Source organism: Antechinus flavipes, chromosome 1, assembly GCF_016432865.1.
Source record: "Antechinus flavipes isolate AdamAnt ecotype Samford, QLD, Australia chromosome 1, AdamAnt_v2, whole genome shotgun sequence".
In the NCBI taxonomy this organism is placed as follows: domain Eukaryota; kingdom Metazoa; phylum Chordata; class Mammalia; order Dasyuromorphia; family Dasyuridae; genus Antechinus; species Antechinus flavipes.
Window position 1 is genome coordinate 655,119,397 of NC_067398.1, and position 27,777 is coordinate 655,147,173.

At 50.4% G+C, this 27,777-nt stretch overlaps 1 protein-coding gene across 3 annotated transcripts; it reads left to right on the top strand.

The window, feature by feature from the left end:
• The first annotated feature begins 219 nt into the window (after positions 1–219).
• On the top strand, positions 220–27,777 carry MAST1 (microtubule associated serine/threonine kinase 1). Of its 3 annotated transcripts, none has more exons than XM_051971628.1 (26): positions 220–311; positions 1,923–2,011; positions 2,557–2,632; positions 14,297–14,375; positions 14,735–14,895; positions 15,083–15,158; positions 15,706–15,915; positions 16,152–16,253; positions 16,555–16,687; positions 16,915–16,982; positions 17,080–17,165; positions 17,273–17,481; positions 20,813–20,951; positions 21,473–21,605; positions 21,710–21,875; positions 22,258–22,359; positions 22,445–22,567; positions 22,718–22,827; positions 22,972–23,138; positions 23,362–23,609; positions 24,143–24,379; positions 24,505–24,734; positions 25,339–25,461; positions 25,640–25,776; positions 25,997–26,184; positions 26,285–27,777. In XM_051971628.1, exons 1-26 carry the CDS (start codon positions 229–231, stop codon positions 27,604–27,606), a joined length of 4,797 nt encoding a protein of 1,598 aa, XP_051827588.1. In that variant the 5' UTR covers positions 220–228; the 3' UTR covers positions 27,607–27,777. The 3 variants fall into 3 exon arrangements, with proteins under 3 accessions (XP_051827588.1, XP_051827590.1, XP_051827589.1); XM_051971630.1 differs by having other exon boundaries at positions 24,508–24,734; positions 26,000–26,184; XM_051971629.1 differs by lacking the exons at positions 220–311; positions 1,923–2,011; positions 2,557–2,632 and adding an exon at positions 3,222–3,250.

Below are 27,777 nucleotides of genomic sequence, written 5' to 3' on the forward strand. Positions count from 1 at the left end.
TCCCTCCCTCCGCTCACTCTGGCCCCCGCCTCCCCCGTGCTCCCTCCCTTCCTCTGTCCCTCGCTGGCTCTTTTGCTCGCGGCTCTCGGCTCTCCCCGGGCTGGGCTGGGCTGGATGCGGCTGCGGCTGCGGCGCTGAGCTCCCCGTCCCTGCCCTGGCCCCGGCCCCGCGCACCTGCCGCCGCCATGTCTCCACCGCCGCCGCCGCCGCCGCCGCCGCCCCTGGACCATGTCTGACTCGCTCTGGACCGTGCTCTCCAATTTCTCCATGCCCTATTTCCTTGACAGCAGCATGTTCCGCCGCACCAAGAGGTAATAGCCCCGCGGCCCTGACCACTCAACCCACCTCCAACACTTCCCTCACTCCCACTGGACTGTCATCAGTACCCCCCAGAATTCAGGCCCTATGTGATCCCCAAACCCCAGGACCCCTTATTGCCCATCCTCCCCCATTTTTCTCTGTCCGTGGAATCTCCCCCAGATTCTGAGATCCTCCCCAACCCGTGAGACTTTTTCCAACTTGAGACCCTTCCACTTCCCAGTCCTAGACTGAAGCCCTGAACCCAGCCCCCTGCCCTTGCCCAAAAGTGGGGGGAGGGAGGTGGTGAGGGAGTTGGCCTGGCCCTGCTCTGAGGCGCCTCTATAGTGCTGCTGCAAGGGCGGGGTCCAGGCCAGGGATGCTGCTGCTGCAGAGGCAGTCCAGCTGCGCCAGATGTGTGTGTGTAGAGCAGCAGGTCTGCTCTCTCAGCGGCCCTGGGAGTTGGAGGGGAGGGGGGGTAGGGGGGTCAGGGTAAGAGGAAAGGCCGCTAATGCTGTACATCTTTGGAGAGATATTGTCGTGGTGGGGGAAAAGCCGAGCTTGGGGTGGGCACAGCGTCTTTGTCTGTGGGCACAGCTGGGTTCTGCCTCTGCCACTGGGGTTTGGGGAATTTGGGCGGGGATGGAGTGGGGAGTGGAGAAGTGGAGACGGGATGTGGGGGTGCCATTCCATGTGAACAATAGCTAAGGCCACCAGGCCTAACTCCCCCCCCCCAATTCCCAATTGCATGATCTAATGAGATGCTTCACTGCAACGGCTGCAGTGACAACATTCGGCACTCAGGTTGTGGGGGTGGTGAGGGAAGCAGGGCTAAAGACATTGCCCTCCTCTGATCCCCAGTCTAATCCATGCTCTTTTCTACTGGGGGGTCAGAGAGAACTGGGCTCCTCACCCCTCCACACACAAATACATAGTTATCCAGACACATAGGCAGATGAAGGGGATCAAAGAGCAGTCACTCAGGCGCAGAAATTCACACATAGAGCCATACAGAGAGTAGCACAGTACTACAGAGACCTCACACTCATGCAGCAGTACAGTCATACACATACACACATTCACACACACAGCCCCGTCATGAGACAATGAAATACAATGAAACAGAATCTTACTGCAACAGAAACAAAGTGAAATAACAGAGACTTGACAGAGACACTAATGAAAAACACAAGGAGATACAGAAGCAGAGATAAGATACATTTTCAGTAATGTAGTGTCACGAAATCATAGAATAACAGAAAGTCACTGTGGCAGATGTATAGCCACGAACGATCTATTTCTCCCTTTCCCTCTCTTCTCTCTGTCTCTGTCTCTCTCTCTCACACATACATTCACTCAAACATTTGACTCCACAGTGCCCTAGGGGGCCCTTGCTTAAGGTGGGATGGAGATATGGATCCTTGACAAGCTTCAGGGTGCTCCTAGCACCTGGTCCCCAGTCCCCAGAATAGAGCCCAGAGAATTACAGGCCCCCAAACTCATCTGGCTTTGCTCCCCCTCCTCCCGAGGGGGTAGGCATGGAAGACAGAAGAGTTGAGGGTCGGCTCTGTTCGACTCTGCTCGGCACTGCCCGCCTCCCCTCCCTTTTCTTCCCCTCCCTGCAGCTGCCGTACCAGTAATAGGAAAAGCCTCATCTTGACCAGCACGTCACCTACTCTACCGAGGCCCCACTCTCCACTTCCTGGACACATAGGTGAGTTTTAAGGTGGTGATGGTGGAAAGCCAAGCCAGACTGGCGGAGGGTGAGAGGTTGTCGGGGACTCTTGGGAGGAGACTTGGGTTGTCCCGGCTAGAGGCGGGGCCATATATGAAAGGAGGTGGGGCCAGATAGAGCAGAGGCTGGGCTAATTAGGAGAGGTGGGGTCAGGTTGGAGACTGGAAAGGTGAGGTTCGGTTTGAGCCGGGTTGGGCCAAGTTGAGGATATCCTCGATTAGAATTTTGAATCTAGAGCTGGTTTCAGAGGCCATCAGAATTGCTGCTCCAGATCGGAACAAAGCCTTCAGGGTGTTTAGGGACTGAACCATATGGGGCTGAACAGACCAAAGAGAATCGAGGGTAGAATAAGGGCTAAATGGAGGCGAGGCCAAAATGGAGGGTGCTGGATCCAGGTGGGGACACATTGACTAAGGTCGAGGCAAAATAGTAGAAAGGGTTTGATGGCCGAGGGGACTATAAAGGAAGGGTACTCTGGAGGACACGGCAGCTCTGGCCTAAGCCGCCACTCCCCCCCGCTTCAGGCAGCAGCCCCTTGGACAGCCCCCGCAACTTCTCACCCAATACTCCTGCCCATTTCTCGTTCGCCTCCTCCCGAAGGTGAGTGTCCTCCCCTATTCCCGCGCTGCGCATCCCCACTTCCCATTTCCCAGCTCTTGGGAGAATTGATCCCGCTATATGCTGCCCAACTAGTTGCCCCTGTGCCCATGACTGTGGTAGGATCGGACAGGAAGGGAGAAGAGCTCTGGGAATAAGTTACTATGAACCTAGCTGGACCGGCCACGCGCCCAATTCCCGGGGATCGGGCCCGCAAAGACTGCGAGTTGTTGGTTTGGGGGCGGGGCAGAGCAGTTTCTAGTTCGGCGCGCGCTCCCGAAAGGCACTTAACAGTGTTGCTATGACAACCCCGGGTGGTGATACTGGGTGCGCTAGCTTTGACTGTCCAACTGGCAAGCTGCCGTCGACCCCCTCAACCCCCGCCCCCGCGCGCGCCCCCGCTTCCCCCGCCCCCATCGCGCGAGAAAGAAGGTTCAGGAGGCTTTGGGGGAGGGGCGGCCGTTAGCCCGGGGTGAGGCTGAGGGGAGGAGGGGCTGGGGCTATGTGTGTGTACGAGTGAGAGTGTATGAGGGGGGATGGGGACTTGTGTGTGTGAGAAAGTGGGATGGATAGGATTGTGTCTTGAGGGGAAGCATGAGGTTATAGTATGAGAGAGGAAAGGTGAGGGTTTGGGAGAAGAGACGTGGGGGGTATACCCTGTAGAGGGAGGGGGCATATAGAGGGGAGATGGGGCTGTGTGAGGGTGGGATCATGGTGTATGAGAAAGCAAAGTGGGGTGAGAGGAAGATTGATATATATGGAGAGAGAGAGAGAGAAAAGAGAGAGAGAGACAGACAGAGAGGAAATGGAAATATGTGAAGGAGGATGAGATGTATAAAGGGGACATGGGGGGCTATATGAGAGAAAAGAAATGGGGTTTGTGCGAGAGAGATGGGGTGAGAGTGAGTGTAAGAGAAGGAGAAGAGGGTGTGAGGAGAGTTGGGATAATGCCATACTTTGAAATGAGGAAGAAGGCCCATTAATGACTGGGTGGTGGTAGTGGTGGGGGATATGCTAGGACTGTGTGTATGAGTATGTGTAAAAGGAAAGCATATGTTTGTGAGAAAGAGTGAGGTTGAGGACCATGTGTGACTTTTGTGGGAGGGGCAGGCAGAAGCTTTGTTAATGAATGAATGTATGTTGAGGGATCAGGGCCTCTGCATGCATGAAAAGATTGGGAGTACACATGAATGAGGCCCATGATTCTGAACCTGTGTAGAGGGATAGGGACATGTATGCATGAGTGTAGATATCTTCCAAGATGGAGGGTGAGGATGTGTGTATGGTAGAAAGAATGGGGCATGTATATGCGTGAAGGAAGAATGGGTATACATCATGCATTTGAGATGGAAGATTGGTACATGAATGAGTGTATTGTGGGAAAGTGGGAACATGCATGGAATGCATGGAATTGTGTGGTGTACAAGAGCAGAACTAGAGATATATGTGCATATGTAAGGGAGAAAGGGAACATGGATGAATATTGTATGTGAGAAAAAGGAAGGATAAGTGACTGTAAGAGAAGGTGGGAACATATTTAAACTTATATGTAAGGAGGATGAATGTGTGCAAGGGGAGGAGAGAAGATGTGATAATTAAAGAGAGGCAAAGGATAGATATGTATCCTTTGTGTGTGCATGAGAGAGGGATTGGGGAAAAAACATGGAGAGGGAGAGAGGAAGGCAGGCGGAAAGGTAGGAAGGAAGGAATAAGTATTAAGTACCTACTGTGTGCCAGGTACACTGCTAAACACTTTGTACCTACAGTATTTAACATAATTCTGGGAGGTAGGTGCTATTATTATCCCTCATGTTACAGTTAAGGAAACTGAGTCAAATATCAGTCTAGGGACATAGAACTAGTAAAGTAAGTGGCTGAGTTCAAATTTGAACTCTGGGTTTTCCTGACTAGAGGTTCAATATTGTATCTATTCCACTAAGAAGTTTATGTATGAGGGAAGGATGTATGTGAGAAGGTGGAAGGATAGAGGTATGTTATTGGAAACTGAAGATGGGTCTTTATGTGTGAGATATGAGATGGGGGTCTGTGTTTATGAAAAGGGGTTGAGACATGATCTGTTTATAGGTGTTAGAGGTTTACATGCACAAAGGAGAATGCAGGGGTCTGTGTAGGGGAGAATGGGCATAAGAAGTCTGTATATGAAGAAGGGAAGTGAGTGTTCTATGTGTATGGGCAGCTAGGGAGATGGCAGTAGAGATGACTTTTAATTAAATTTGCACAGTGGATGGATCTCACACTTGAGTCAGGAAGACCAAAATTCAAAATCTACCTCTCTGGGATCCTTGACATATCACTTAAGTTTTTTTCAGCTTCAGTTTCCTCATCCATAAAATATTGATGTAAATAATAGCACCTGATTTTTAGAATTGTTGGTACTGAATGAACTAATATAGGTAAAGTGCTTTGCAAACCTTAAAATGTGTTATAAATGTTGGATCACATAGAAGGGCGGTCTTGTTTGTGAGAGAGGTCACGGCTCTATGGCTGTAAGAAAAGGCCAAAAAGAGAGAAAGCATGAGTGGATCTGAGTATTAAAGAGGGGATAGGGAGGCCTGTGTGTGCATGAGAGATCAGAATGTATTTTATGTGTAGAAAGGTTCTGTGTATAGAAGGATGAGTATGTGTGAGTGAGAGTGTGTATGAGAGAGAATGTGTGAGTGTGTCTGTGTGTTGTGGGCGTTGATTGTATATGTGTGAAAGAGAAAGGGCATAATGGGGGTGGGGGTTTTGTGCATGAGAGACAAGGATGGGATCTCTGTGTATGAGAATGAAATGGGATGTGGGTGTTATGAGGGAGGACTGGTGTCTGAGTGTACATGAAGAGAGCAAATGGGATTATCTTTATAAAAGGGAGATGAGAATGTATACATGAGAGAAAAGGGGAATGCAAGTCTTTGTGTGTGAGAGAGTAGAAAAAAGTCCTGTGTCAATATGAAAGAATAAAGATGGGGCACATCTGTGCATGAGGGGGTGGGGATGGAAAGGTCTCTGTGTGTGAGGGCAGATGGATGGATGGGTAAATGAGAGGAAGACAGATGGGGGCATTAATGTGAGTTAAGGAGAGTTTGGAGATCTATATGGGTGAGGATAATTGTGTACGTGAAAGTGAGGGACAGAGAGGGAGATGGGGTATTGGTGTATGAGAGGAGGATGGATGACTGTAGGAGAGAGAGAAGGTAGGTCTATGTCTAAACTTAAGGATAGGTGGGTCCATATTGTATAAGAGTGGAAATGGAAGATCTGTGTGTATATGAGAGAGAAGATGAGAGAGATCTCTATGTGAATGAAAAGGGGAAGGGAAGGTCTTGTGGATTTTTTGACCTAAGGGGAAAATGAGTATTTTTGTGTGCCAAAAAGAGGATAAAGAGTCTGTTGGGTAAGACAGATTATAGGTATTATGTCTTTCTGTGTCAGGGAAGGATGATTTGTTCATGAAGGATAAAGGAAGTGAGAGACGGGGCATGAGAGGAGACGAACATATTTTGAGGGGAGGAAGTAGAATTGTGTTAAGGGATGGGGTATAGGGGTAAGGGTGTGTATGAGCAAGAGATCTGGGTGTGTGAGAAAAAGGAATTGGGGAATGGAGGTATGTGAGAAAAGGGAGCAGTGGAATATGTGTTAGAGAAAGTGGATGAGGGACCTGAGTGTGAGAGAAGAGGAGGAAAATATTGGACTCTGAAAGACCAATTATGTGATGGCTTTATGTGTGAATGTGTGAGAGATCGAATGGAAGTATGTAAGAGGGAGGGAATGGAGTTGTGTGTGTCTGTATAAAGACGGGAATGGATGTATCTGAAAGGGAAATGGAAGAATTTAAGAATGGGATTGTGTAAAAGAGGTGAAATGGGTGTATGTGAGAATGGTAAATGTGTAAAGAAGATGGAAGGTAAGTATGAGGAGGATCAATTGTGTCAGTGTGTGAGTTATCAGAGATTTTTATGTGATGAGTTTGGGCATGAGAGGGCGTGCATTATGAGAAAAAGATGAATATGTATTGATGAAAGTATGTGTGTGTGTGTGTGTGTGTGTGTGTGTGTGTGTATGTGTGTGACAGACAGAGACAGAAACAGGAGGAGGAAAGGAGGGAGAGAGGATAAGTTTGTGTGTGAGGGAATGAAGGGATAGGTGTGGGTGAAAGTAAGGGAAAATGTGGGGGTGGATGTAAGAGAGGGGGATTTGGGGTAAGAAAGGAGAGGTATGGGTTTATATGTCAAGGGGGTAAAATGTGTATCTGACAGAATGGAGATGGATGTGTAAATGATAAGGAGATGAATGTATATGAAGAAGGAGGGGATGGGGGTGTGTGGCAGTGGGTAGGGGATAGATTGGTTGTTGAGTGTGAGAGAGAATGTTGAATATGTATATAGATGATCAGGTGGTGTGGCCTGTGTGTAAGAGATGGGGTTGAGGATCTCTGTGAGGAGAATAGGGGTCTATGTGGAAGGTTGTGAGAATTAGCTGTGGCTGTGTAATACATGTGTGTATGAGGGAGAAACTGGAAATGGGCTTGCATATGACAAGGTGTGCAAGAGAGGCAAAAAGGGAGATCTGTATGTTTGTTTAGGTGATTGTGGGGAGAGATCAGTATCTGTAGTGGGGGATATAGGACTATAAATTAAGAGACTAGGGAAGGCTGGGTCCATATTATATATGATTTGGGATAGTTTGTTTTTAGAGAGAGAAGTGTATGTAATGAGAAGAGGATATAAGGGTCTTTGTGGGATTGGATAGAGCTAGAATGAAGATGTGTGTATGTATGTGTATGTAGATATGCATTTTGGGAATATATATGTATGAAAGTATATATGGCAGCATATGGATATGAGAGGATGAATGGGGGCCTGGATATATGGGAAGAATAAACATTGAGTGTGCACACATACACACACATGGGGGGGGCAGTAGGTATATATGTATTTGTGTATAAAGGAAAGAGGTGGGATATGTGAGATGGAGAGAAAGGGAAGGATATAAGTTGTAGAAAAAAGAGAAGAGAATGAATTGTTAGAGAGTATAAGAGAAATGAGTGTGGGTTATAAGAAGGGAGAAAATGGAGTGTGTATATGAGAAGGAAAGCCAGGTATGAGCTAGTATGATTACATGAGAGTGATTGTATGAGGCAGAATAGGTATTTTGTAAAAGGGAAATGTTTATATATATATTATAGGGGAAGAGGAGAGGATAGGTGTATGAGAGGGAATAGGTGTGCATATATACAAAGAGAGGCAGGGAATAGGGATGAGATAGAGAGGAATGGGAATGTGTATGAGTGTTGTGAGAAATGCAGGCATGTATGAGTAGGGTAGAATGGGGACATGCGTGAGAGTATGTTTGTATTTAAGATGGGAGATATATGAATGTGTTTGGGTGGTAACTATGTGCATGAGACTTAGTAATGGGCGGAGATACGTGTAAGGGGTAAGAACTTAAAGGGAGAAAGGTGAATGGGGATATTTATGTATGGATTGGGGGTAAGAGAGGGGAACTTAGATGAATATGTGTAGATAGAGATAGGGGAAAAGAATGAATGAAGACATGAAGAGTGTGATTGAGGAGAGGGATGGGAATGTGTACATTTATAGAGATGAGACTGTAGGTTTTATGAGATGGGAACTGGGCAGTATGAAAAAAAAGGAATGGGTATATGTATGTGTAAGAGGAGAAATGGAGGTGTAGATGAGAGGATTATGGGGTTGTGTGAGAAATTGTGAGGGTGGAGTTAGGCTGTTTGTGAGATGGGGGATGGGGGTGTGTATGTGTTTGTGTGTTTGTGTGTGTGTGTGTGTGTGTGTGTGTTTGTATATGAGAGAGACAGAGAGACAGAGAGAGAGGCATGAGCATGGAAGATGGATGAATTTGAGCAAGTTTTGTGTGTGTGTGATAGAATAGATGGGTATGTATGTGAAGGAGGAGGATAGTATACATATATTCTCTGAACAAGGAAAGATAAAGGAATGTCAAAAAGGAACAGGAGCTTGAATATATATGTATGAGAAAGATGGCAGGTCTTCATGTGATAAAAGGTGGCATGGGTGGGGTCTGTGTTGGGAAAAGAGAATGGAAGTCTTATATCAAGAAGGAGCAAAGGAGGGGTAGAACTATTTTAGAAGAGATACAGATCACTGTTAATGTGAGGGAAAGTTAAAGAGGTCTATATGTGTATGAAAAGGATAATGTATGTGAAGAGGGGGACTGGGAAGTTGGGGGGGGTATATGGTGTTCTGTGGAGAGTGAGGAAGAGGTAATCTTAGGGGAATGCATAAGAAAAATGAAAGTATGTATGTGGTGGTGAGGAAAGGGGAAAAAGAGAGGGAGGGGGAGGAAGGGATATTTGTAGAGGGTTGAAAGGAAGGGATAGGATATAGGTGTGAAGGGGAAGGGACTGGATAGAGCTAAAATGTGGCTATGATAAGCAGATATTAATGTTTAAGATAGGATATATGTGTGAAAGAGGAAAGCAGTTTATGAGAGGAGATGTTTATGGGGGGATAGGTGTAGGGAAGAGAGAGAGAGGTGATGAATGGGAGATGCAGGTATATTTGTGTGATATGTAAGAGAATGGATACATTCTCCTAGAGAGGAGAGGAGTATTGATGCTTTGTGTAGGAAAAAAAAGGCATAGATATTGTGTGGAAGGGGAATGAATGGAGGCATAGGGTTATGGTTATATGTGAGAGAGAGGCATCTGTGTGTGAGAATAGAGATGGGTATTTTGTATGTGAATGTCAACATGTGGCAAGGCAGGAAGTGCAGTGAAGATAGAAGGATGGCTATAAAAAGTGAGAGAAAAGCTGGATGTGTATATGTAAAGGAGAGAAATGAGGTGGATGTGTGTGAACCAAGGAGTTGCCATAAGAAAGAAGGTGGAAGATCAAGATTGTTATATATAGGAAGAAGGGGATATGGGTAGTGTTTGTGTGTATGTGAGAGAGAAAGGGGTGGGAGAAATATAGGTAGTATAGGGGGAGATGTGGGGTTTGTGTGTGAGGAGAGAGAAGGAGAATGGGTATCATGTGAAATCGAGAAAGAAGGCAGCTATGTTGTGTATGAGGGAGAGTGGGTATTATGAGAGGGAGAGAGGATATTATAGAGGTGAGGGCAATGGGATTGTGGATCTTTGTAGAAGAAGGGAGTATGGGAGATATAGATCTTGTAAGAAAGGGAAATAGGTGTGTGGGGCAAGAGGAGATGGGTGGGTGGTGGAGAAAGAGGGAGAGGGGGAGGTCTGAAGGAGAAGAGGATGTATATTGTGTGAGGGGGCAAGAAAGAAGGGTGGGTATTAGGAGGAGGATGACAGAGGTAGGAATGTTGAAGGTGTGATTGGGGGGATAGATATGGGGATATGAATACCATGAGAAAGAAAAGAGGTATAAGGAGGGAGGCAAGGAAGGAGACTGGATAAGAGGAACTTCAGTGTGGAGAAGGAGGAACACTAGTTTCTACTGTTTCAGGTTAGGCAATCCCCAACAGTGAAGGGAAGATAGGGAGTCTGTGTGTGTGAAAGGGGAGGAGCCTCTATATGAGCAGGGAAGGGCGGGGTCTATGTGTATAAAAGGTATAGGAAGGAATGTTCCTATAAGGAGTGTGAGAATATATTCATGTAAATGTGTGAGGCCTGGGACAAGTGAGTATGAGAAGAGGCTTTGAATATGTGTGACTATATCAGTATTAGGGAATGTGAACATGTTTTAATGTGTGTGAGTGTCTTTAAGAAAGGTAGCTGACGTGTGTATGACGAGTGGTGAGGATGCAGGTGAGTTTGTATATGAGAGGGAAATGGTGATATTTATGAATGTAAGTGTAAAAGGGAATGGAATGGAGAATGAAGGCATGGAGGGATGGTACATATGAAATGTATGAGCAGTTACATGCAGGGGAGGAGAGTGAGTGTGAAAGAAGGGGGTCCAAAAGAGGGAAAGGTAAGGGTTTTGTGTGCATGTGAGACAGAATGAAGATGGGCATATAAGTAACAGACTCGGGGACTAGGTGAGGAAGGTGGAGTAAGTGTGTTGGGAAAGGTCTAATTGTGTCTTATGTGTGCATGTGAGTGTATGTGTCGTGTGAATGCTATGAGGGACAAGGGGCTATTTGTGATCGAAAGGAAGATGGGGCTGTGTGAGAATTGCAGGGCTCTATGTATCCCAGACCCATTCTGGAGAAGAGGTATAAGGGGCAGTGTGTGAATGAATGTGTGTAGGGAGGCAGAGGGGATGGCTTGAGGTATGAATGTGTAAGTCCTTTAAGAAAGGGAAAATAAAACTGTGTATGAGTTAGGGGGTCAGGAGATGAGGTGTGTGTGTGTGTGTGTGTGTGTGTGTGTGTGTGTGTGTATGGGGAAGATAGGATCTATCATTTAAATCAAGTCAGCAAGCATTTATTAAGTGCCTACTGTGTGCCAGGCACTATGCTAGGTGCTGGGGATACAAAGACAAACCTGAAAAGCCCCTGCCTTTGAGGAGTTTACATTCTACTGGGGGGAAACAACATGTACACAGATAAGTAAATACAAATATGTCTATATACGTAAATATCAAAGAACTTGTAATTTGGGGGAAGCATTAATTAGCATCTCTAGGAAACAGGGAAGGACTCAAGATATTGTGCAGGGGAAAGCCTGGGCCAATGCATGGAGATGGGAGACGGAACATCAGATTTTAAAAATAGCATGTGACAATATGGCTGGAATGGAAGGTGTGTGAGGTAAATGGTCTGGAAAAATAGATTGTAAAAGGCTGTAAGTGCCAGACAGAATCTCTAGTCAGAGAGGCAGGGTATCACTGAAGTTTTCTTCAGCCAAGAAATGACCCAATCACTGTAGAAATAACAATTTGGCATCTGTGTAAATGATGGATTGGAGAAGGAAGAGACTGGAGGCAGAGAGAATACTCAGAAGACTATTCTAACATCTAGACAAGAAGTACAGAGGGCCTGAGCTAGAGAGATAGTGCAATGATTGGAGAGAAGGGATCCCATTGAAGACATTCTAGATTTGACCAAACATAGGGATGAAGAGTGAAGAATTGAGGTTAACTGAGGTTGACTAAGGTTTCGAACCTGGGGGGGCTAAGTTGATGCCTGTGTGAGAGAGTAAAGGATTAGGAATGGGCCTGTGAGTGAGTGAGTGGGTGAAGGGAGCTGGTGATATATATCTTTGAGAGCTTATGGGAATTTGTGTGAGCAGTATGAAAGTGAATGTCAATGGATGAATGGTTGTGTGAGGGGGATGGTGAGATATATGAGTGAATGCTGAAGAGGGAATAGGGACCTGTGTGAGAGTATTAGTGATAAGGGATGAGTGAGAGGATGTGAGAGGTGACAAGGTCATGTATGAGGAAATGGTTGAGAGGTGAAATGGGGACACTTTTAAGTGGATGTGTTGAAAATGTGTGAGAATGTATGTGAGGGCATAAGGAGAAAGACGTTCATTCAGAATGGGGGTTCTAAGCATGTTGAGGGTTAGAATATATCTTGTATATAAAGTAAGTGAGGAAAACTGGTGAGGAAGAGATGGGGATGAAATGTATGTGTATGGGGAATGCAGTCACTAGCTCTGTGGAGAGAAGAGACAGAGTCAAAGACAGACAGACACAGACAAGACAGATACAAACAGGCAGCGAGATAGAAGCAGAGAGACAGAGAAAAGACAGAGGCAGAAAAGATAGAGACAAAAGCAGAGAAAAAGGCACAGATAGACAAAAGACAAAGGTAAAAAGAAAGAAAGAGGAAAAAAGAAACAGAGACAGAGAGATGGAGACAGAAAAAGAGATAAAAAAAAAAGACACAGAAGCAGACAAGAGAGTCAGAGTGGGAGAAAAGAAAAGAACTTGCTTGTCTCCCTCTGCTTGTCACTCTTCCTATCCTGGTCTTCAGTCTTGACAACCTTCTTCCCTAGTAGTCTTTTTTTCCCAAGTCTTGTTCTTTCTTGCTCCCTCTTTTCTCTATTCTTTCTCTTAGTCTTACCTTTTCTCCTTTCAGGTCTCTCATTTAAAAAAAGTCTATTGTAATTTTTATTTTTTAATGCACATTGCTTTATGAATCATATTGGGAAAGAAAAATCAGAGTAAAAGGGAAAAACCATGGAGAGATAAAAACAGAAAAAAAATGAACATATCATGTGCTGATTTATATTTAGTCTCCTTAGTTCTTTTTCTGGATGCAGATGACATTTTCTGTCTAAAGTCTATTATTGGGATTGCTTTGGATTCTCGAATCACTGCGAACCACTAAGCCTTTCATAGTTGATCATCACACATACTTGCAGTTATTGTGTGCAATGTGTTCCTTGGTCTGCTTGTTTCACTCAGCATCAGTTCATGTAAATCTTTCTAGGCCTTTCTATAATCAGCTTGTTCATCATTTTTTATTGAACAGTAATGTTCATTATTTTCAAGTAGCACAACTTGTTCAACCATTCCCTAATTGATGGACAGCCACTCCTTTTCCAATTCATTGCTACCACAAAGAGCTGCTACAAACATTTTTCCACATGTAGGTCTTTTTCCCTCCTTTATGGTTTTCTTAGAATACAGATCCAATAATGGCACTGCTGGGTCAAAGGGTATGCAGTTTTATAGCCCTTTGGATAGTTCCACAGTTCCATATTGCTCTCCAGAATGGTTGGATCATTTCACAACTCTACAAGCAATATATTAGGGTCCCAGTTTTCCCAATTTCCTCCAACATTTATCATTATCTTTTCCTGTCATCTTAGCCAATCTGATATATGTGAAATGTACTTTGGGGTTGTTTTAATTTGCATTTCTCTGATTAACAGGGTTTTAGAGCATTTTTTCATATGACTATAGATGACTTTAATTTCATCATCTGAAAATTGTTCATATCCTTTGACCTGTTATTTTCTTTCTTCCATTCTTTGTGACTCTTCCCAACCATTAATTCACTACCCTCTACTTTCTTCTCCTTTTCCCCTTAACTTTCTCTTTCCTTCTTATTTTTCCTTCTACTCTTTATCCCTCCTCACTTCTTTAATTTTCTCTTGTCTTTTTCTTTTCTTCTTTCTGCCCTCAGTCTTCTCCTCTCCACCACCATCCTCATCCCTTCATTTCCTCCCTTGTCTAAGCTCTCCCTTTCATTTTAATTTGCTTTCTCTTGGATTTCCCCCTTCCCATTTGTTCTTAATCCTTCTCTCCTTTCCTTTTTACTTTCCCTAATATGCTCTTCTTCCTCTGGTCTCTTATTATTTCCCACTAGCCTCTTTCATTTCCTTGTTCTTCTCCCTTCCTTTCTCATTTTGTCTCATCCACCCTTCCTCAATCTTCTTCTCCCAAGTCTTTTCCCTTTCCCTAGACTCCCATATTTTTTTCTTCCCTTCAATTATCCTCCTCTGTTCTTCATCACCCTCTCCCTGGGCTGCTTCTTTCTCTCTGTCAGTTTTCCTTTCCTTGCCTCACATCCTCTCCCCCATGTCCTATTTCTGTCTCAGGGTTTGGGTCAGGGACACTGAGACAGTCTTGTCTCCTGAAGGGTGAAGGTATGCTTCCTGGGGAGAGTCATGGAGACCTCTGGGAAAAGTGCTAGGGAGGGCATGTGTGTGTGTGTGTGTGTGTGTGTGTGTGTGTGTGTGTGTAAGTAAAGGGAGCAGATCTCTCCCAGCTGCTTCTGAAGTTTATATGGGTTGCTTTCCAGGGCCGATGGACGCCGCTGGTCTCTGGCCTCCCTTCCCTCCTCTGGCTATGGCACCAATACGCCCAGTTCCACAGTCTCTGTAAGTGAGGAAAGTAAAGGCTGGAGGCAGGATACTCCATCATCGATCCCCACCAGCTTTCTTAAGTTGCTTCTTCTTCTTTCCCCACATTCTCTGCCCCTTCCCCAGTCTCACTGTGGAGCTATCTCAACAGGGTCCACCATATAACCATCCTCTCAGGTTTTAAGCATTTCTGCTTTTAAAAAAATAGCTCTAGCCCTTCCCTCAAGGTCTGTTTCTAAGTCTCCAGCCTCTCTCTCTGTGTCCTTGGAAATCCCTGATTTTGGCCTGTAGCACTGGGTGTCCAGAGGGTGGGGCAGGGGACTCATGACTCTGACTACTGCCCCTCTCTCTACTTTGTTTTTCCCTCGGCTGCCCAGTCGTCCTGCTCCTCTCAAGAGCGGCTTCACCAGCTCCCTTACCAGCCAACGGTGGATGAGCTGCACTTCCTGTCCAAGCACTTTGGCAGCACGGAGAGCATCCCGGATGAGGATGGGGGCCGTCGCTCACCCGCTGCTCGGCCCCGCTCCCGAAGCCTCAGGTCAGGCTGGTTCTCCCGGGACCCCCCTCCTGGGCAGGGTCAGGACCTGGGCTAGGGGTGAGCTGGGACTCTGTGACAAGGAAGCCCACGGGGCCCCAGAAGGGGACCCTGAGGGAGGAGATGGATGGGTCAGAGAGGGGACGGTCCTATTGAGAGAAAGGCTGAATAAAACGACCTTTTCCTGCAGCCCTGGGCGCTCCCCTTCCTCTTATGACAATGAGATCGTGATGATGAACCATGTGTACAAGGAGAGATTTCCCAAGGTGAGACAGGCCCCCAGCGACTGGCCGCCCAAGAGCTGCACCATAGCCTTGCTCCACAGTCGCCTTACCAATGAACTTGATCTTGCCTGTTAGCTTCAAGCACCCCCTTGTGGTCATTTTCTGCCACTGCAGGCCTTGTCATCAGAATGGCCCCAGATCTCAGGAAGAGGACCCTCCCCACTCCCATCTTCAGCCCACAGGGGCCCCAGTGCCCTTGTCAGGGCCCTTTCTCCGGACTCCCATCCATCAGTCTCCAACCTTCATTTGTCATGAGAACACTTGGCGTGGTGGGGAGGTCTCCACAGAAGTCTAAATTGTGGCTCAGCCACTTGCTGTGTGACCTTGGGCAGCGCCCTCCAGTACCCTCCTGAGAAGCAGGAGGGGGTCCGCGCCCCTTTGTTCCCCAGTCCTTGAGCATCCCTTCCCCGCGCCTCAGCTCAGTCCTTTCAGGCCCGGCCCTGACGCCTCCTGGCAGAGGATCCAAGCCTGCAGGCCCCCCCACCCAGACCCCAAGCACCAGCGCTCAAAGCAGTCTCTTGCCCTGCAGGCTACGGCACAGATGGAAGAGAAGCTACGAGACTTTACCCGATCGTTTGAGCCTGAGAGCGTGCTACCGCTGGCCGATGGCGTCCTCAGCTTCATCCATCACCAGATCATAGAGCTTGCTCGAGACTGCCTGGCCAAGTCCCACGATGGCCTTATCACCACTGTCTACTTCTACGAGCTGCAGGAGAACTTGGAAAAGCTGCTACAGGATGTGAGAGCAGACGTGAGGTTGGGGGAAAGTAGCACCCCCCAAATCTGGGGCCCAAGCCCATCCCCCCGACTTCTAGGTCTCCCTGCTATTCGCTGACCCCCCCCCCCGGATTAGGCCAGCTGTAGCTATTCTTACGTCCTTGTGTCCCTCATGAGGGCCTCCTTGCCAACTCCCATCCTCTCCTCCTAAGTCTTTCTTTCTAAATTCTTCAGCCCTCTTTCTCCCTCTTGCCTCAGGCTTATGAACGCTCTGAAAGCCTGGAAGTTGCCTTTGTCACTCAGTTAGTGAAGAAATTGCTTATTATCATCTCTCGCCCAGCTCGGCTGTTGGAGTGTCTGGTGAGAGAGGGGTCTTCAAGGGGATGGGACCTTGGAGGATTTATGGACAAAGGCCTGGGGAGAGATCCTGATGAATGGGGTGGGTCCAATGAAGGAGGCGGTGGAGCTGCTCAGAGGGGAAAGGGCCTCTTCATTCTGATGAAATGACAAGTCTGGGGCTGGCATTTGGGTCAGGAGCCTGACACCCGAGGCTTCTGTATAGGATCACCCTGTGGCCTTGTTCTTGATTAGTCTCTTAAGAAGTGAAAGACCCATCACGGTGCCCACCTCTCTTAGTGCCCAGCTTTCCTTTTGCTCTCAGGAATTTAACCCAGAGGAGTTTTACCACTTACTGGAGGCAGCTGAAGACCACGCCAAAGAAGGGCACCTGGTGAAGACAGACATTCCTCGCTACATCATCAGCCAGCTTGGACTCACCCGAGATCCCTTTCCAGGTGTTAGGTCTAGTCAGGGTGCACTGGCTCGAGGGGCCCACCTTATCTACTCTCTTAGAGTGGGGGTCAGAAACATGGGGTTGGGACATCCCAGGGCTTCAAATGGGTTCCTCAGGGTCAGACTCTTCTCCCCCCCCAGTCCACCCCAGCATATATAAAGAGCAGGTTTTAGGGAAAGAGTGATCGAGGAGCCCGGACCCTCTCCCCAATACTTGGTCCTTCCCCAGATGTAGTTCATCTTGAGGACCAAGACAGTGGAGGCTCCAACACCCCTGAGCAGGATGACTTTGCAGAGGTGAGCAGGGATGACATCCTTGGATGGAGCGGGGACCTGAGGGGAACCTAAAATTGTTCTCTTTTCCTTGACACCATTTTCCTTTCCTTCTTTCCAGGGGCGTGGCGCCACCCCCAAGGCCAAGAAGCCCCCTGGTGAGAATGACTTTGAGACCATCAAACTCATCAGCAATGGTGCTTATGGGTAAGAACCAGGGGCTGGGCCCACACAGAGAGGAGGAGGCCAGAGGGGAGAAGGGGAAAAGATGAGACCAAAGAGAGGAGGATAGAAGGGTTGTCTGTCCCTTGCAGGGCTGTGTACTTGGTGAGGCACCGAGAGACACGCCAGCGCTTTGCCATGAAAAAGATCAACAAGCAGAACCTGATCCTTCGCAACCAGATCCAGCAGGCATTTGTGGAGCGTGACATCCTCACCTTTGCCGAGAACCCCTTTGTCGTCAGCATGTTCTGCTCCTTTGAGACCAAACGCCACCTTTGCATGGTCATGGAATATGTGGAAGGTAGGTGATGGTGATCACTGGCCACTAGCGCAGGAAAGACCAGTTATCTTAAATATTAATTACTTCCTGTGTGCAAGGATCTGTGCCTAGTGCTGGGGATACAGAGATGAGAAATTGCATTGACATTAACCCTAAGGAGCTCAGGAGCTAGCCCAGTGCACAAGGGAGATAAGCTAGACTGACTTTAGAAGTGATATTGAAATCTGTAGAAAAGGCTCAAGGAAAATTTGAGGAGAGTTCACTGTCATCCAAAGTATCAGGGAAGAAAGGCTTCCTAGAAGAGGTGGACCCTGAGCTGGAATTTGAAGAATGACATGGTCAAGATGAAAAGAGGGTGGGTTACTATCCCAGGCTTGGAGAATTACCCTGCAAGAACACCCAAAGGCTAGTGATGGCATTTAGAGAGCAGCTAGCAATCAGGTTTGCCTAGCAGGAAGTAATCATAAAAAAAAACTAGATAAAGCCAAGTAGAAGAAGGTCTTAGATGTCAGGCTAAGAAGTATGTATTTTATCTTCTAGGATATAGGGAGCCCATTTTTTGAGCAGAAAACATCAGCTTTGTGAAGGATGGAGTAGAGCTAGTGGAAGAGCCTTAGACACAGTCCAGATTGTTGTTGTTTGGTTGTTGTTCATTTGTGTCTGACTTTTGTGACCCCATTTGGGGTTCTCTTGGCAGAGGTGCTGGAGTGGTTTGCTATGTCCTTCTGCAGGCATTTTACAGATGAGGAAACTGAGGCAAACAGGGTGAATGCCTTGTCCAGGGTCACACAGCTAGTAAGCGACAGGCTTTGAACTCAGGTCTTCCTGATTCCAGGTCCAGCACTCACTCTATCCACTGCACCACCTAGCTGCCCTTAATAATCCAGGCAAGGGGTGATTAAAGATCATGAGAAGCTGAGAGAAAAGCAAGATAAGTGCAGAAATAGTAAGAGAGATGATGATGAGGTCTCTTTAGCTGGTCCAGACAAACCACCTTCTGGGAAACTGAAAGAACTGGCAGATGTTCTTGCTGGGCTACTGTCAGTGATTATGGAGATGGAGCAGGATGGAGAAAAATGGAGAAAAGATGATGGAGGAAGATGGAGAAAGATGATGGAGAAAAGAAAGGCACCACGGAATTGGAGGAGGGCAAATAGCCCAATTAAAACAACAACAACACTGAAGTCTACAAACTCTAGGTCAGTGAGCTTTCCTTCAATTTCAGGCAAATTTCTAGAAAGTCTCATTGAAGGCTTGGTTAACAAAATCCAGAAAAGTCAGTAGTGATCACAGTGGGCAGCATCACTTCAATAAGAATTTATCATGTCAAACTACTAACCTTGTTTCCTTTTTGGATAAGTTATCTAGATTTTAACATTAAGCATTTGATAAAGTCTTTCATTATATTCTCATGGAAAACTCATGGGCAGTTTTGGAGTAGACAGTGAATAATTAGGTAAATTCAGGTGTGGTTAAATGCCACAGCCAAAAAGTGTCATTCTTGCTTTTATGTCAGCTTGGAAAGAGGTCTCCAGAAGAATACCTTAGAGCTCTGTATTAGGTTCTGTGCTAGGATCTAGAAATATCAAGACAAAAATTAAATTAAATGTTTCTTGTCCTGATAGAGCTTACATTCTATTCTATCTATTGAATAATTGTGTCGTGGACTTAGAAAACAAATCAGGCAGCACTAACTTATAGCATTATATGAGTCTATGAAATGTGTAGATGACATAATGTGGAAAGATGTGTGATACAGTGGATAAAAGGAGCTTTCCAGGCTTGAGTCTGCCTTAAGAGAGAGCTGATGTTCAGGGAAAGAGCAATGACGGTTTGTAGCTGTTGCTAGTGTTTGGTCCTGATCAGACTACACCCAGAGCATTGTATTTAGATCTGTGACATTTTGGGATGGAAAAGCTGAGCATTATTCAGAAGAGAGCAGACAGAATGAAGACGACCCTAAAGTTCCTGATATTTGAGGATTAGTTGAAGCAACTGAGAATTTTTACCCTGGAGAAGAGATGGGGTGTGTGTGTGTGTGTGTGTGTGTGTGTGTGTGTGTGTGTGTGTGTGTGTTTGTACTTGATAGTTGTCTTCTAGGATTTGAAGGATTCTTGGGAAAGAAAGATTTGGCCCCTCTTGGCCCCATAGGACAGAAAGAGCAGCAAAGGAACCAATTTACACTAAATGTCAGGGAAAGCTTACTTGGAGCTGTCCAGCAGTAGGATAAGCTGCTGGTGGAATAAGACATTTCACTTTATAGCTTTGTAAGCAAAGACTGGGTGACCACTTTTTTTGAGCATATTGTAGGAGGCGTTTTGATTCAGGACCAGATTGAACTAAATAGCTGTCAAGTGCCCTTAGAACTCTTGAGATTATCCTTCCGTGACTGAGAAAACACCAACAGGTTTAGTTGTTAAGAAGTCATTGGTTAAAGAGATTCAGAGGAGACAGTGAGACACAGTGAGAGGCAGAGAGACAGACAAGGAAGGAGAGAGAAGGAAAGAAGAAGAAAAAGAGGAAGGGGGGAGAGATGGAGGAAGGAAGGTGGAGAGAGAAGAGAAAGTAGAAAAGGAAGAAAGGATGGAGGGAGGGAAGCAGAGAGAGAAAAAGAGAAAAAGAAAGAGGGGAGGGAAGAAGGGAGGAAGAGAGAGGAGGAGGGAAGGAGAGAGACAGACAGATGTTGATTACTGATCAGTTGAGTAGTAGAGTCAGAAATCAGATTGCAGGTGTCTGCACAGAAATTATGTGGAGGAGAAATAGGAATTGTAAAGTACTCTTTTTAGGAGTTTGTCAATGAGGATAAGGACAGAAGGTGCTAATTAGTACAAGAGACAGTGTCACACAGGAAGGGTTTTGTTTTTTTTTTGGTTTTGTTTTAAGAATAGAAGAATATGGGCATGTAGCTAGTAGTGAAAATGAAGCTAATATACAGGGAGAAAGAAATGGAATTTGGATAAGAGCACACTTGTGAGGGATGTGAAAGCACAAGTGTAACGAATCACCTTGGAAAGGAGGGCTACCTCACCTATAAGAATAGAGCAAAAGAGGGAAGATAAGGATAAAGCGGTCTAGATGGGAGATCTGCTGAGGAAAGAGGAGGGAGAAGTTGGGAGTCCTGTCTTGTAGGCTGAAGAGAGCCACTCATGTCAGACATGGCCCTGGTCATTCCAGGCTTGCAGGCCAGTGCCATGTGCGGGAATGGAATAAGATGGAGGCGAGAGGCACAGATTCTCAGAAGGCTGGGATTCAGAACAAGGGGAGAGGCAGCTATTGAGCAAGCTGTGGGTTGGTGAGAAAGGGGTCTGGCACTGCCCTCCCTGCCCTGGACAAATGGGGACCCCCTTAACAGGAGGTGATTGTGCCACACTGCTCAAGAACATAGGGGCCTTGCCTGTGGAGATGGCGAGGATGTACTTTGCAGAGACAGTGCTGGCGCTGGAGTATTTGCACAACTATGGCATCGTGCACCGAGACCTCAAGCCTGACAAGTAGGGAACCCCCTCCTCTCCCCCACAACTCCCTCTGTTCTCCTCACTGTCCCAGACCCCACCTCCACAGACTTCCTGGGGCTGCTCTCTCTATAGGTCCCTCACATCCCTGGACTTCACCCACCCCTCAACTCCTTTTGCCATCCCCCAGCACTGGTCCCCCTCTCTTTCCACCTCTTATATCCTTGCCTGATTATTTTCTACTCCAAGTTCCCAAATATCCTTATTCCCTTTTGCCTGTCACCTTATCCTCCCTTATTCATATCCTGCTCACTGCTGCCCAGCTCCAATCATGGACCGCCCCCAGCTCCCCAGCCCTGCCAGCCCCTAATCCTCATTAGTGTGTCAAGGTCTGTGGTGGGAAGGGGTGTGTGCCCATGGGCTTGGGTTGGGGGCGGGCACTGAGAGGGCCTGTGGGAGGCGTTTGTCTCCTTACAATGCCTCTCCAGAGGGACTTCCTGAAGCTTTGCAGGCTGGGTGGGATGGGGCTGGGTATCTCTGAGGTGCCCCCATGCCCCTAGCCTCCTCATCACCTCCATGGGCCACATCAAGCTGACGGACTTCGGCCTCTCCAAGATGGGCCTGATGAGCCTCACCACCAACCTGTATGAGGGTCACATCGAGAAGGATGCCCGAGAGTTCCTGGATAAGCAGGTGGGAGGAGGTGGCAGCAGGGCTTTGCATGAAGGGGGTCTGACTCGGGGTCGTGGCTGGGGCCCAGCAGGCTCGGAGCTAGGGGGCTCATGGTCTTTACACAGGTATGTGGGACACCTGAGTATATCGCACCCGAGGTGATCCTGCGCCAGGGCTACGGGAAACCTGTGGACTGGTGGGCCATGGGCATCATCCTCTATGAGTTCCTGGTGGGCTGTGTGCCCTTCTTTGGAGACACCCCCGAAGAGTTGTTTGGGCAGGTCATCAGTGGTGCGTGTGCCTGTCGTCCTACCACTGGCCGCCGGCCACCCTTCCTCGGTCCAATGGGCAGTCACTCATGCTCACATTCATCTAACAAACCCCGGTGCTAGGCGGGGCGCGGAGCACACAAGGGGACCCTGCCTTAATGGGGGAGATGGTGCGGGCGGTGGGGGCTGCAGCGCGTGCACAGATTAGCATAGCCCCAGTCGCGTCCGGAAGGTGAGGGGGGCAGTGGGGAACCAGGCTGGAGGGGCTGCCGGACTCGCCCCAAGCTCGCCCCATTGTGACATGGTGGGAGGTGATAGTTTCACGGCCTTGGCTGATGCCCGTGGGCCCCCTTCTCCGGCCCTCTTTGCTTGTGCGCTTCATCCCTCCCTCCCTTTTCTTGCAGATGACATTCTGTGGCCTGAGGGGGAGGAGGCCTTGCCGGCCGATGCCCAGCTCCTCATATCCTCCCTCTTGCAGACCAACCCTTTGGTGCGCCTGGGTGCAGGTAAGGAGGGCTGCCTGGTGTCCCCCTTAAGGCCTGGACGGCCCTTAGGCCCCCTGCCTAGGGCCAATTGTCCCCCCCACCCCAGGTGGTGCCTTTGAGGTGAAGGAGCATAGCTTCTTCCGGGAGCTGGACTGGACAGGCCTTTTGCGGCAGAAAGCTGAGTTCATCCCCAACCTGGAGTCCGAGGATGACACCAGCTACTTTGACAGTGAGTTCCCAGCCCAAGCCACCCTCCTGCGGGGTCCCTCTGGGGCCTGGGGGAGGGGCAGAGGAGGGGTTGGCAGAGGCCCCAAGGGCACGGGGTAAGGGGCAGCCGCTCCACCTCCCAACACGCCCCAATGCTCATGGTGGCCCCCAGCCCGCTCCGACAGGTACCACCACGTCAACTCCTACGACGAAGATGACACCACGGAGGATGAGCCCGTGGAAATCCGCCAGTTCTCCTCCTGTTCTCCCCGATTCAGCAAAGTAAGCTCCCCTGCCCCTGAGGCAGAAGGCTGGGAAGGGGCCCCCACGGGGCCCGGGGCGGGGGGGGGGCCTCCTGGAGGGCGCATCGGGGGCTGCGGGGGCAGAAGGCCAGGATTCCCTCCTGAGGGCCAGCTCACCCCCCAGGTATACAGCAGCATGGAACAGCTGTCCCAACATGAGCCCAAGCCTCCCACGAGTGGCAAGAGGGAAGCCAGCAGCAAGAGCCAAGAGGAGAAGGCAGCCAGCAAGCGGGAGGGGCTGGGCGGCCTCACTCTGCGTGACAAGAGTTGGAGGGGGGGGTCTCCCGAGATGTGAGCTGGGGCCCGGGCTTGGGCTGGGAGCTGGGGAAGGGGCTGGACCGCGGCCTACAAGATGGGGCGGGATCCATAGCCAGAGGAGAGCCAGAGGCCTGGGGCAGGGATGGCAGGCAGGGGAATCCTCCAGCTGCTCTCTGCTTTGGGGCCGCGTGAAACTGGGAGGTGTCTGACGGAGGACGAATGTTGCTTCTGACTCGCCTGGCCCTTCCTGCTCTAGCAAACGTCTGTCGGCCTCCGAGTCCTCCTTCCTGGAGGGGGAGGCCAGCCCGCCACTGGGCGCTCGCCGCCGCTTCTCGGCCCTCCTGGAGCCCAGCCGCTTTAGCGCTCCCCAGGAGGATGAGGATGAAGGGAGGGTCCGGAGGCCTCCCCGGCCCAGCTCTGACCCCCCCGGTAGTCTAGACAGCAGAGCTCCCAAGGAAGGCACTGCAGGGGACAGCACCCCAAGCACTGGAGACTCGGAGACTGGTGAGTCTGCCCCTTGTCTCTTCTCTGCTTCCCCACAGCCCAGGCAGTGACTGGTAAAGGGATCCTGAATAATCATTCAATCTGTCGACTCAGTTTCCTTGGCTATAAAATGGGTATAAAAGCATGTCTCTGCCAGGAGACATGTGAGGATCAAGTGAGATCCTACTTGTAAAGTGCTTTGCACAGGACCTGACACCCAGGAGGGGCTTCAAGAACGTTCCTTCCCTTCCCCAAACAGAAGAGCTCTGCTCTTTCCTAACTAGATGACCTTGAACAAATCCCTCCTTCTGACTCTGTTCCCTCCTTTGCTCACATGATTCTTGAGGCTCCTTTTGGATCTAAATGCTGTGATCCTAAGAGTCCTGGAGACAACCTCTCCTTTTGCTCTGGACTGGGTTCATTGCATTATCGCCAAATCCTTGAGAGGGTGCAGGGGGTCGGATTTTCTCTAAAGATGGGGCCAGTTGGGTTCTAGAGTTTTTTCCTTCCCCTTTTCTCCATCCCCCTCTCTCCATCCTATCCCTGGTTGTTAGAAGTGTACTTGGCAGCCTTAAGGCACTGCAGCCATTATTTCCAACCAGGTGAATTGGTCCCACCCCCCAAAGAAGGAGACCCATCAGCCCCCAAAGCCACAAATGACCTGGTCCTCCGACGAGCAAGACATCAACAGCAGATCTCCGGGGAGCCCTCAGAGAAGCGGCCCTCACGCCCTGGCGGCAAGGTCATCAAGTCAGCCTCAGCTACTGCTCTGTCGGTCATGATCCCCACCGGTAATTGCAGGGGCTGGATGCTGGGTGGGGGGTTCTGGCCTTGAAGAGGATCTCTTAGCATGGCAGGACAACTGCCCTCACGCTGCGGACCACTGGCTGACCATCCGCAATCCCCATGTCCACAGTAGATCAGCACGGCAGCTCTCCCCTGGCCAGTCCCATGTCCCCTCGGTCACTCTCTTCCAACCCATCGTCGAGGGACTCGTCTCCTAGCCGTGACTACTCCCCCGCGGTGAGCGCGCTCCGCTCCCCCATCACCATCCAGCGCTCAGGCAAGAAGTACGGCTTCACCCTCAGGGCTATCCGTGTCTACATGGGTGACTCCGACGTTTATAGTGTCCACCACATTGTGTGGGTGAGTGTCCGATCTCCTAGGGCAGGGAGCAAGGGCTGGTGGTCGCTCAGGGAGGAGACGATGGTTCCCAGAAGGCCCCTTTCCTTGCAGCTCGTCCAGCCACCCTGCAGCCGCTGCTAATTTGGTATAGGGGGGAAAGGCAGAATGTGTGGGAAGGAAGGATTAGGGCCAGGCCGTCCCACCTACTTGGGCCAGTCACTAAATGAGATTCGTACTTCCTGCCCCAGGCTTTTTGTGGCTTTTATCATAAGGTCATAGGTGCCTGAGCTAGGAGGGACGTTAGGTATCATGGGTCCAATCTCCTCATTTGGCAAATGAGGAAACGGCCTAAAAGCAGAACAATGGCTTGCTTTAGGGTCACCTATATGGTAAATAGATGCGTGGCTAGCTAGGACTGACCTGGGGCTGAGAGTATATATAAAGACATTCTACTATACCAGGAAGATGCTCATTGCATCTCAGAGGGCTCTGGCAATAAAAGTTGCTGCGTCTGCGGCTGTGGGACTCGGGCTGTGGCTTCTGGCTGCCCCCCAGCAGGGACTGCCCCTCTGAGGGAGAAGGGGGGAGGGTCCTGTAACCGTTTGTTGTCCCCTGGCCCTGACAGCATGTGGAAGAGGGAGGACCTGCCCAGGAGGCTGGACTCTGTGCAGGAGACCTCATCACCCATGTCAATGGGGAGCCTGTGCACGGGATGGTGCACCCAGAGGTGGTGGAGCTGATCCTCAAGGTCAGGAACTGGGAAGGAGGCGGGGCAACCCCCTGTAGAGGACGAGATGCGGGGTGGGCTGGTGAGGTCCCGAGGAGGGGAGCGCTGAGTGGGGGAGGAGACTCCGGAACACGGTCCCGGGAGCAGAACAGGGTCCAGAGGACCTCCAGCTGTGGCCTTTTTGCCCTGGCACGTGTAGAGTGGGAACAAAGTGGCCGTGACGACCACGCCGTTTGAGAACACGTCCATCCGCATCGGGCCCGCCCGGCGCAGCAGCTACAAGGCCAAGATGGCCAGGAGGAACAAGAGGCCAGCGGCGAAGGAGGGTCAAGAGAGGTAGGGGCTCCCCAGGCTTCCCGGGGGTCGGAGCAGCCCCGGAGTGGGGAAGAGCCCGGGACAGACGCTGCTCTGACTGGTCTCCTCGGTGAGACCCTGCAGAAGGCTCAGCTTCCCTTGCCACAAGATGGGCACGGATGCTGGAACCTTCTTGCTGGGGGAGGGGGAGGGGGCCACACACCAGGCCGGGCCGTTCACCGCCCTTCTTTCCGGCCCTCAGCAGGAAGCGCAGCTCTCTGTTCCGCAAGATCACCAAGCAGTCCAACCTCCTTCACACGAGCCGCTCCCTCTCATCTCTTAATCGATCCCTCTCCTCCAGCGACAGCCTCCCTGGGTCCCCGACCCACGGCCTGCCCGCCCGCTCCCCCACACACAGTTACCGCTCCACGCCAGACTCGGCCTACCTAGGTAGGCTTCCCGGTGGCCGGGGCGGGCGACGAGGGGGGCTCCGGGACCCTGGGCTCCGCACTCACCTGCCTCCTCTCCGCAATTCCTTCCCCTCCTACAGGTGCCTCTTCTCAAAGCAGCTCCCCCGCGTCCAGCACCCCCAACTCCCCGGCCTCTTCCTCTCACCACATCCGGCCCAGCACCCTTCACGGCCTGTCCCCCAAGCTGCACCGGCAGTACCGCTCGGCCCGCTGCAAGTCTGCCGGCAACATCCCCCTGTCCCCGCTGGCGCACACGCCCTCCCCCACGCAGTCTTCTCCGCCCCCGCTGCCCGGCCACACGGTGGGCAGCTCCCACACCACCCAGAGCTTCCCTGCCAAGTTACACTCGTCCCCGCCTGTGGTGCGCCCACGCCCCAAGAGCGCCGAGCCCCCCCGCTCCCCGCTGCTGAAGAGGGTGCAGTCTGCGGAGAAGCTGGGCTGCCCGCTGGGTACTGACAAGAAGGGGGCCCTGCGTAAGCACAGTCTGGAGGTGGGGCACCCTGACTTCCGCAAGGACTTCCACGGAGAGCTGGCGCTGCACAGCCTCGCTGAGGCTGAGGGCGAGACAGGCCCCACCTCCGCTGCCGCTGACGGGCCCGGGGCCCAGCGCCCCCCACCTATGAGGCGACTGGGCCGCCAAGAGTCACCCCTGAGTCTGGGTGGGGGAGACCCTCTTCTAGCTGGGCCACGGGGGGGTGACGGCCCCAAGGAAGAAAAGTCGGCTGCTGGTCCAGGGCCTCCCGGCCCAGGCAAAGTCCCAGAGGCCGAAGGGTCCTCCCGCAAAGAAAGGGAAGTGGGCGGCAGTCGGGGGGAGCCCCCGTGGTCGGGGGGCTGCGTCCCTCCTGGCTGCCCACCCCGGGCACCACCCCCAGGCCGGACACTGGACCGAGAAGGGGCAGGCACGAGGCACCAGGGGGTGCAGACAGAGGATGCAGGAGGGGCGGCCCGGGCCTTGGCCAAGGCAGCCCTGAGCCCCGTGCAAGAGTATGAGGTGGGCAGACGCAGCAGTGCCAGTGAGGCGGCCACGTCCCCCCGGGGAGGCCCAGGCAATGACCTGCCCCCCGTGCCCATTGTTGTGGAGCCCAAGTCTGAGGTCAGTAGGCCTCCCCCTGAGACCCCTGGGGGGAGGGTGACCAAGGAGCGCTGGGTCCTGGAGGTGGTGGAAGAAAGAACCACGCTGAGCTTGCCCCGAACTAAACCCACGTCTCCCAAACTCTCTCCGGAGCCCGCGAGCTCTGCCCCTGTAGCCCCCCCACCTTCCGCTCGGAATGGGTCTGGCTCTGAGCCGGGTCATCCACAGGTCCCCACCGCCCTCCCCATCCCAGCTCTCCCAGGCCCCAAGAGTGAGTCGGGGCTGCCTGTGCCCGGCCCGGGCCTGGCCAAGAAGGGGTCAGCGAACTGAGGGTGGGCCCAGACACTGGCCCACCTCCGGGCCTGGGTAAATAGGGCTGGAGGGCAGCACCAGACTGACTGTACAGTGGGTTGTATACATATGTACACATATAAATAAAGTGCGTGTTACGCATCCTGGGCTCCAGGCTCTCTGGACCTGCCACAGGGGGCAGTGGTGATA